Genomic DNA, 10,652 nt, shown 5'->3' on the forward strand with positions numbered 1-10,652 from the left:
AAATGAGATTCTGCCATGCTAACCCATCCCCTGAAGAGGTAACAATTTTGGTGCAACGATCTGGTTAAACTAATTTCATACAATAATCAAATAACAACCTATAAGATGTGATAAAACTGGTAGGTAACTATAATGAACCCAAAAATGTAGATCAAATTACAGTGCTTCTCCACTATTTCACTGGGATAGGTTCCAGAACCCAATGCAAAAATGCAAATTCCCCTCTAAAAACGCTTATAATTGCCAAATGCCCTGCACCCATTAAACTACAACGCAAATTAGTGAATGCAGTGTTGCTTAAAAATAAGAGTTAAGCTGATCATTTTAAGAGATACGGTCCATAGAAAAATTTGCGAACTGGTGAAAGTTCCTGAGTAAAAGTGAAAGACGTGTCCACAAAAATCTGTGATAAAGTGAAGCGTGAAAAATTGGGGACCCCACTGTCATATCACATACAGCAAAGCTGTAAAGAAGGTAATCTTGGCTAATTCGTAATGTACAGTAGTCTAAAAACAAAATGTAAAGCTACTACCTTTGCCAGGATGCTTATGGGATTTTTTTGCAGGCTGCTCTGAAATCTGAGATGGCACCGAGAGGTCTCTCTTCCTGGGAGCCTCTTTTGTAGGTTCCTTCTCATGTTTCTCCTCTTCTTCCTTATTGTCACTTTCTCTCTTTTTGATGCCTTCAACTTTTGGGGGAGATCCAAATTTGTCCATAACAGCTTTCTCACCTTTACGCCGAACTTTTTGCTGTAAAAAATTAAATAAGCACAACTGGGCGAGCCCAACTTGGGGGAAATGAAAATTAAACATCTTACTAACCTGCAATTGGAAACATATTTATCTACACAAATACTCTGCTTCATATAACGTTTTTCCTTAATTGTTTCAGTGGCACATCTGTAAGCATATTAAAAAGAAAAAAATTATTTGTTTACATAGCCTGGGATGCATATTGTTACAACCTGTATCTACAGTACAGTAGTATAAAAACAGTATTTAGCATAAGAAAAAACTGAATAGCATCTTGAGCAGGGTATAAATCTGACAATCTTTTAAGATACTAAAATGGTGAGAAAACTCACCATTGCTGTCATCAACAAGGCGACCACCAAATTTTTAAATTTTCTTTTCAAAATCTTAATGGTCTCTCTTGTTCTGCCTGATATTCTTTCATGTCAGCTTCATGCATTTCCTGACAAGAAACCTGGTCCATTTGAGTATGCACTGATCCCTGTGAATTTTCCAGGCTAGAATGCTCATCTAAGGTTGACCTTGGATCAACATGCTGTGGTAAGCGAGAGTCATGGCTTCCATTTAAGTTGGTCACAGTAGTTTCCCCCCTTCTAGGAAAAGCTTGGACGGTATTCTTTGAAGTCCTTGATGGTGAGGAAGAGACAGAACTACTTAAAGGGGTTTTTAATTCATTGTGCTCGAGATCACTTTGGTATTTCTGTCTCTGACTAAGAATTTGAGCATCAGGCAGTGGTCCACCCCCTTCAAATGAATATTGTGAGCTGCCCTCTGCAACGTCTTCCCAGACTGCAGAAGGAACCTTGCCTGAATAAAGGAGAGAAAAATGCTACAATACAAGTAAAAGTAAGGTGTATAGTGTACTGTATATAGAAAACAGAATTTCTACCATCATTATTTGTTTCTCCAAAACAATTAATGCCACTTTAAAATCCTATAAGGGTGGCCAGACATCCTAATTCTGTATATAGGTTATCACATATTAATTATATGTTTTATTAAAGAACCCTTAATCCTACAAATAGACAAATTTATGTAAAACATTAATGATGGTGATTGGAATAAGAGATTTAGGCCAAAGGCCAAGTACTGGGACCTATGAGGTCAATAAGGCCCATGTATTGTTTGTTTGTTTGTATGGTGTTTTTACGTTGCATGGAACCAGTGGTTATTCAGCAACGGGACCAACGGCTTTACGTGACTTCCAAACCACATCAAGATTGAACTTCTATCACCAGAAATACACATCTCTCACACCTCAAAGGAATGCCCGAGAATCGAACTCGCGGCCACCAAGGTGACAGGCCAAGACCATACCGATCACACCACAGGCGCTTAATAAGGCCCATGTAGGCCAGATGGTCATGCTGGAAACCTTAGTAAAAAGACTATGTAACTCACAGATATGAAGCAAACTGCAAAATGATATCACTTCACTTAGTCAAGACTTAGCAAGTAGGATGTGGGCCTACCTACTGCACTTCAGAAGCCAGTAGTCATTAGCTACCTATAATCATAAACTATGAAATGGTAACTATAAAATTATCTTCTAAACTCTTCAAATAACACTAGGATGACTACTTGACTTAGCAAGTTATGAAAAATAAGATTTTGCATTACTAACTGCCAAAAAAATTTAAGTGGTAATTTTACTTTTCAAATGCCACACTAAAAATTGTCCTTTAATTTCAGGTCACATGCAGTCCCCGAGTTACGCTGGACTCTGCTTACGTCATTCCAAGGTTACGACGCTCCTCAAATACATAAATAAAAAATTATTTCCCAGTTAAAATTTAAGTTATAGGCTTACGATGCAAGTCTGATGGAAGACTAAAACTGTAATATGGCTCCAAAATAGTAGAATGGTAAAAATTTGGAGGTTTTATTATGAAAAGCTCAATCAAAATGCAGGTTATGCCGTTTTAAAGACACTCAGAGGATTAAGGTCAAGATTTTCTTATGATTATCGACAATGTCCTGGGTGACACCACAGTGCTTGAACAGAATTCCTGTCGTAAACTGGGGACTGCCAGTACCTGTAATCACAACATGTAAATAGACAGTTCTAATAAAGATAGCATTAAGAAAAAGAACTTACTCATGCGCTGATTCCTCTGGGAACTACGTGCAGTAATATTAGTTGCATGATGTGTCGGATGTTTGCATGGATCAACAAAACCTAAAAAATTAATTCTTAATCAGTATAAAACAAGACCCATCAAATATCCACAAAAACTATGAAATACTGATAAATAAAAATTCACCTATGAGTTTCATAATCTCTGAATCTCTGATAGAATCTATAATAAAGTATTTTAGGTCATAACATACAACAAGATACTTTGTATGTATAACATATCGTACAAAGTTTTCTGGGTCCTATAATGTAAATGTATCTCATAACACTGCCATTAATAAAAAAATATTTAACAATGTAAATTAAGTGAGAGCAAATAAGTCTTTGACACAATCATTTATATATCTTTATTTACCATTACAGATGCTCCCTCTACTTCTGTATCATAAGTTACAAACTGTACTTTACTGCGTTATCATCAAAATTTGCTTAATGCATTTGAGTTTTATATATTTGTATTAATACTCTATAAAATGCAATACTACAGTACGAATTCGTATAGTCTTTTAGTACGAGAAAATCACAATTTTTAAAAGTAAATTGTTTTTTTCCCAACTATGCAAACCTGAGGGCCTTTACAATAGGAATTACTTACAGTGAAGCATGAACACAGCTGTTAAAATTCTTGAACAAGGTAGTAAGGCAGTAACTACCGTCCAGTAGGGGGGGGGGAGACCCGCCTGCCCAGATGAAAACATTCCCAATTTGCCTTTCGGCCCCGATTTCAGATTGAGGGGTGGCATGAAGTGGGCATTGGTGCAAAGGACCTCAGGTTTACACAGTTAGGAAAAATACAATTTACTTTCTAAAAATCACAATTTTTGAAAGTAAATTGTATTTCTCCTAAATATACAAACCTGAGGTCCTTTACATGAGGAATTACTTTCTCCCTCGTGTACAGGACCGAGAGTTTGTGTATCGTGTAGGAACAAATCACAATTTTTGAAAGTAAATTGTATTTTTCCTAACTATACGAACCTGAGGTCCTTTACACGAGGGAGAAGGTAATTCCTCATGTAAAGGAACAAGGGTTTGTATATTGTGTTGGACAATTGTGATTTGTTCCAATACAATATACAAACCCTTGGTCCTTTACAATAGAAAGACTCACTTATTGGAGGGAGGGATCTGAGTGAGTTTCTAGGACTGACTGGAGTTCAGCACACTTGGGCTATTCCTCCTGGTCGAAAGAACGACAAATTGATTGGGGTATAAGAACTGCAAGATCAAGAGTCAGACCTCTGGTTCTTTTCATAATGAGTAAGGAATTGCAACTCATATGAACTCGTTTGAAAAAGGCTGCGAAGAATATTGAGAGTTGGAGTCATTAATGCAAACATCAGAGAAGGGTTTGCCTTATTGGCAGTCTCCTTCCACCCCTTGCTAGAGGAAGGAACAGGATTGCTTCTATGATTCTGAGAAGACAAATAGAAAGGAAACTGTATATAGGCTTAATGCATCAAATGTCCGACCAGCAAATGTAAGTTTGAGTCCTATCCTCAACCCGAAGGAAGAGGGGTAGAAGGACGAGGAGGGATGAGAGGGAGAGGCCAGTCACTCTTGCATTCCTCTTAATTCTAGAACCACACACCATAGGTGAGATGCGACTTGTCTTCTTGAAGGAGCCGGGTAAGCAAACACAACTTGAGCATCCACCACAGGTCCACGGAAAAGCGTTCGAAGAACCTGTGGGCAAAAACCTGAAGGAAGAAAGACATATATGTGGTCCTAATAAGACTACATTTATCTTCCAGTCCAACATATTCTTCAGAATGCGATGAAAGGACCAAGCCACTGGCACTCCTCCCAGGAAGAGCATACAGGTGACATAACTCTCTGCAGAGAAGTTACTTGTGATCTCATAAGACTCGGAGGAAGAACATGTCCTTAGACACTTTTCCATTGGTGAGCAAGTAGTGGAGAAAGGAATTCCACATACCATAAAGGGCGTCGAGTCTTCCGCAGGTACTGCAACACACCAATAGGACAAAGTAATGACTGATCTAGATCAACAAATACCAAGTCCAAAGTGCACGGGATCATGAAATTCGAACCCATGAATCAGATGCTGAATGATTTGACAACTGTGATGGAGTCACGACACGAAACCCACCTTTTGAAGGGTGATGTTGAAGATGATACAAGCAAATCATCTATCCTCTTTGTCAATGCCAGAGAGAGATGAGATGCAGTCTTTAAAAACAAAACTATCAGATGATTCTCGCAAGGGCTTATGTGTCTTAAACGAGAGTCAAATGGTGTTCAGTAGTAGAATCTCAAGTGAGGAGACAAACAATACTACTTCTCACATGAAAGAACTAAGAGTGAGGTTGGTGGACCTACATCTTTCCTAATTGAATCAGAATAGTAAAGTTAACTTTCGTGATTCTGACGAGAGGAAAAAGTCCCGTCAATGACACCAACCAGTAAAGACAGCTCTAATCCCTGAAATTTACAGATGACTGAAAGAGAATTCCAGCTATTTTATTGCTGTTTGGCAATAAAGCCTGTGCCTGCAATGAAGGCTGGAAGTATTTAGCCATGTAAACACAAGGATGTACTGCCTGATGAACTGCTTCTAGTCACTGCAAAGGTTGGTTCAAGGAGGAACTCTTCTCTTTACCCTGGAAGCAGTGCTATCAGGGCAGGCAAAGTCTTCTAACATTCACACTAATTCAGGGTGAACAATTACTAGTTGAGCACTTTATGAATGAGAAAATTGTATACAAATACAAAAACCGCTGTATTCCTCTGAAAAGTCCCTCCTCTTGCCCTGTGCCTGAACTTGGACTGTCCGTCAACAGTTCTGGATCCTCATGCATCAATAGAAGGACGATTACTTGGAATGACTAGCAAATGAGCACCAACACATCACCTGCCTTGAGGCAAACCTCTCGACAAGTGACAGGAATGTAAGCTGCAGCCTGCACTACTGTGGCTCTCAATACACAAGCCCAGGAGCAAGCAAATCAGTTTCCAAAACCCAAAGGTAAAGAAGAGCCAACAACAACCCATTGACTCCTTGGCTTCTCTGTTTCTCCAGGTGTATGATTCCTTGGAATCAAAAACCAGGTGGGAACTACCAAGTACTGACGAGTGCTCGACAGGTTGGCAAAAATGGACGAGACACGTGAATGCTTCATCCCTTCTCTCGAAACACGAGCCTTCTGAATGATTCACGAACAAGCTCCCAAAACACCACCTGTCTAGAAGATGGGAACGCAAGCTGAAGCCTGCACTCCTACTACTCCTGAAACTCAAGACCAGGGGAAAGCAAATTGGTTCCCGAACCCAAAGGTTGGGAACAGCTGACGAGGGATCCCAGTGCCTCCTCGGAAGGAGGCAACCTCTTAGAAATCCTGCAGAAGGACCTCTTAGGGGAGGAAAAGCATCCTTCCTCTTCTTGGCCAGAGGAGGCTGGTCCGGATTCCGGAGCCTCCTCGAGCTTCAGAGAAGGAAGGCAAGAGTGATGGAGGAGACGTTCTTTCGCAGGACTACTTCTACAGGATGAAGCACAAACAGCATCAGTAGTAGTCAACAACCACAGGGTAGCTGCACAGAGGCTGTCCAGTAATAAAACTCCAAGATAACAGCAGCATTTCAATATGGTTTACAGCAGGGGATCCATACAAACGCTTGAGGGCCAATGTCACAGTATGCTATTGTGTTGTAGGCACAATTCCAAGAGATAGGATAACCAACAGGAAGAGATATCCAACCATCCACTGCTATAATCTACTACTGCTCACTATTAGTCTGCAGAAACAACAAAATATGATTAAAAAAGGATATTCCTCTCATACCAAAGGGCACTGCCCTTCGAGATGAGAGATCTTCAAACAACACCACACATACACAAACCCCCTCCTCGCCCAACAAGCGAGCAAAAAGGGTGAAGGAGAAGGAAGAATACTGGAAGAGAAAAAACAAAGGGCAAACCTCTGAAGTTTTCCCCCATAAATTCTACTTGAGGTTAAGCATGAATGTCAAATTAAAAAAATAAATATATCCTACTATACTATAATGGGCATTATGTATGTCCGTCCGTCTGTCATTCAATCACGGGCAAACAGCGGGTCTGATAGGCATGAAATTTGGCAGGGTTATAGTGGGGACCCCCACGATGGTTTATAATAGAGTTTCATCCTACCTCCCCCAACTTCTGAAGGGGGCGGGGGTGAGAAGGGACTCCCTGAAACGGAGCTGGTTATGCCTGTAGACTTATTTACTTTATGAATTTATCTTACATAATAGTTAAAAAACAACAGTGAGTCACTTATATTAAACAGCAGACTGGTAAACTGCTAATACAGTGTTCTCCCCATATTCGCGGGGGATGTGTACCAGACACCCCCGTGAATAATTAAAACCCGCAAATAGTTAGAACCACCTCTAAAAATGCTTATAATTGCCTATCTTGAAAGTTCAGATACCAAATATATACCTTAAATATCATCCTACTTCAAATATACCTAAAATTACTAACCTATTACTGCATTAATCTTTGAGGTTATATTATTAATTTCATTTCAGAGCCATCTTAAACATTTTACCATTTAAAAAATATACGCCTACAGACAATAACAGAGAGAGAGAGAGAGAGAGAGAGAGAGAGAGAGAGAGAGAGAGAGAGAGAGACGAGAGAGAGAGAGAATAACTCCTAGACTCCGACTCCTTCCCCTCCACCAATTCGTATATCAAACTGTCATTTACTCCCCCGCCCACCTTCCTCCATGTGGATAAAAAGACTGGGAATCACTATTTTTTTTATTAATCTTATCAATATTTGAAAATTAGTTATAAGGTATAATCATTTATTTATATTACAAAACAAATAAACATATGTGAGAGAGAGAGAGAGAGAGAGAGAGAGAGAGAGAGAGAGAGAGAGAAGAGAGAGAGAGAGAGAGGAGAAGAGAGAGAGAGAGAGAGAGAGAGAGAGAGAGAGGTTATTGTTTAATCTCATTAAACTTGATATTATTTGAAAACTAGTACTGTATATTATTATTTCACCATAAAATGTAGTAATGCCTTAAAGTATATATGTATACATAAACTTTCCATGCCAAACAGAGGGCAAGAGTTATCCTTATTCAAAAGAATGAAATGGATAGATTATTGTATTTCTTTAAAATACTATCACATGAATTTTGAAATTAGTTCAATTATTATTATTATTATTATTATTATTATTATTATGTGAAAATATTAATAAACATATACACATGTACCATAGAAATTCTCTCATCTCAGTAAGAGAGAGAGAGAGAGAGAGAGAGAGAGTTATCCATATTTGAAAGTGTGAAATGGAAAGGTTATTGTAGTATTTTCTTTAAAATACTATCTCATATGATTTTTGTATTACAGTTATACCATATTTAGTTATTATTATTATTGAAAATTATTTGTATAAAACTACATATATACATATCATAAAAATCTCTCATTTCAGTAAGAGAGAGAGAGAGAGACCGAGAGAGAGAGAGAGAGAGAGAGAGAGAGAGAGAGAGAGATGCCCTACCCTTTTGTCACATTACTTGATATATTTGACAGCTGTTGGACTTCGGTTTGGTACCTGGAGTTTGAAAGAAAGATGCGTGAAGACTGGGATTTCCTTCATTCTTACATAATTTTTTAATTTCTAAACTACATCTTACTAATGCACTATAGTATTTTCTTTAATGAACTGATTGCTCTTTACATTTAAATTATTTGAAAATTACTAAATCATTTATGTATCATACAGAAAACATACATCTCTGTAAGAAAGAGAGAGAGAATTATTATTGTTATCATGTGATATCATTTATCTTATTAAACTTACTAATACAGTATTAATATTTTAAAATAGTTAGTAAATCATTTTAGCATTAAAAATGTATTTAGTCATGAAAATGACATCCAAATACACTAATTTGGGATTATTTATCGATGGAAAAAACCTGCAAAAAGGCGAATTTCCCGTAAATAATGGGTAGATAAGGTCCAGAGAGAAATCCGCAAATCCGTGAGTCCGAGAATATGGAGAACACGAATACGGGGAGCCCACTGTATACTGTAATGCTTTTAGTATAAAAAGGGCAAGAGTACATGATTAAGGTGTAAATACACCCTTGCTGCCAACCCTTACATACATGAATGGGAAAAGCGGCTAGGAAGGCATTCACAAAAAATGGGTTTGTATATTAATTATTAATATACAGTAAGTCCTCAGGTTACGCTGGTCTCGACTTACGATGTTTCGTGGTTACGAACGCGCCCCCCATCCCCCAAAAAATATAAAAAAATAATATTTTGCGTCGTTCGTCTTACGCGGTTTAGCGTCGTAAGCAACGTAAAACAAACGCGAACTAGTTCGGCGCACGGCGGAAGAATACGCTTTGTGGGGGAGAGGACGGCGTCGCTTCGCTACGCTCATTCCTCGCCCATACGCCATTTTTGGTTGTTACACTGCCTCTCTCTCCCTCGTGTTGTATCGTTTTTGTAACTTTTTGCTCTTTGTTATGGCTCCCAAGCGCAAGGCGGACTCTTCTGATGGTAGTGCATCGAAGAAAAGAAAGGCCATCACCATGGAAATTAAAGTGGACATTGATAAAGCGATCTGAGAAGGGAGAAACGCAACAAACATTGGCCGCTCCGCTTGGCCTTAGCCGTTCGACCGTTGCTACCATTATCAAAGATAAAGAGCGCATCGTGAACATGTGAAAGGATCTGCTCCTATGAAAGCGACAGTGATAACTAAGCAGAGTAGTGTCTAATAATTTTAATGGAAAGGTTATTGGTGCTTTGGTTGGAAGACCAAAAATCAACGGCGTATCCCAGTCAGCCTTATGGTTGATTCAGGAGAAGGCGAAAAGATTGTTTGAAGCGTTGAAAAAAGAAAAGGGGGAGGGAAGTGAAAGTGAAGAGTTTGTGGCTAGTAGGGGTTGGTTTATGCGATTTAAGGCTCGGGCCCAATTACCATAACCTTAAATTGCAAGGTGAAGCTGCTAGTGGGGATGAGAAAGCAGCGAGTGTAAGAATTTCCTAAAGCGTTGTCTGAGATAATTAAGGAGGGGGGTTATTCTGCTCAGCAAGTGTTTACGTAGACGAGACAGGTTTGTTTTGGAAGCGTATGCCTAACCGCACTTACATCGCCAAGGAGGAGAAGCAGCACCCGGTCATTAAAGCCAGCAAGGAGAGGCTAACTTTACTTCTTGGGGGTAATGCTGCTGGCGACTTCAAACTGAAGCCCTTGTTGGTGTATCAGGCTGAAAAATCCAAGGGCACTCAAGGGCATTTGGAAGGGGTCAACTACCAGTAATTTGGAAGTCAACAAGAAGGCATGGGTGACACTTGCAGTGTTTGAGGACTGGTTCGTAAACCATTTTGTTCCAAGTGTGGAGCGGTATTGCGCCTCCAAGGGGTATCCCCTTTAAGGTGTTGCTAGTGCTGGACAATGCCCCTGGACACCCTGCCCAGCTGGGAGACTTCAACCCTAATGTCAAGGTGGTTTACCTTCCACCTAATACCACGGCCCTTTTACAGCCTATGGACCAAGGAGTGATTGCTTCGTTCAAGGCCTACTACCTACGAAGGACAATTGCTATGGCTTTACAGGCAACTGAAACCAGAAGGACTTGACTCTGAAGGACTTTTGGAAATCCACAAAACATCCTTGATGCTGTAAAGAACATTGCTAATTCCTGGGAGGAGGTTAAGCAAACAAACATGAATGGTGTCTGGAAGAAAATTTGTCCTCAATTGTGAATGATTTCCATGGG

General features: G+C 39.4%; 1 protein-coding gene across 1 annotated transcript in view; it reads right to left on the reverse strand.

Moving 5' to 3' along the window:
• LOC135205254 (uncharacterized) overlaps nt 1-10,652 on the reverse strand; it is a 157,271-nt gene that overhangs the window by 87,095 nt on the left and 59,524 nt on the right. Inside the window, 1 exon segment of the mRNA XM_064235604.1 lies at nt 533-821. Coding sequence (XP_064091674.1) covers nt 533-821 — 289 coding nt within the window.

Source organism: Macrobrachium nipponense, chromosome 49, assembly GCF_015104395.2.
Source record: "Macrobrachium nipponense isolate FS-2020 chromosome 49, ASM1510439v2, whole genome shotgun sequence".
NCBI lineage: Eukaryota > Metazoa > Arthropoda > Malacostraca > Decapoda > Palaemonidae > Macrobrachium > Macrobrachium nipponense.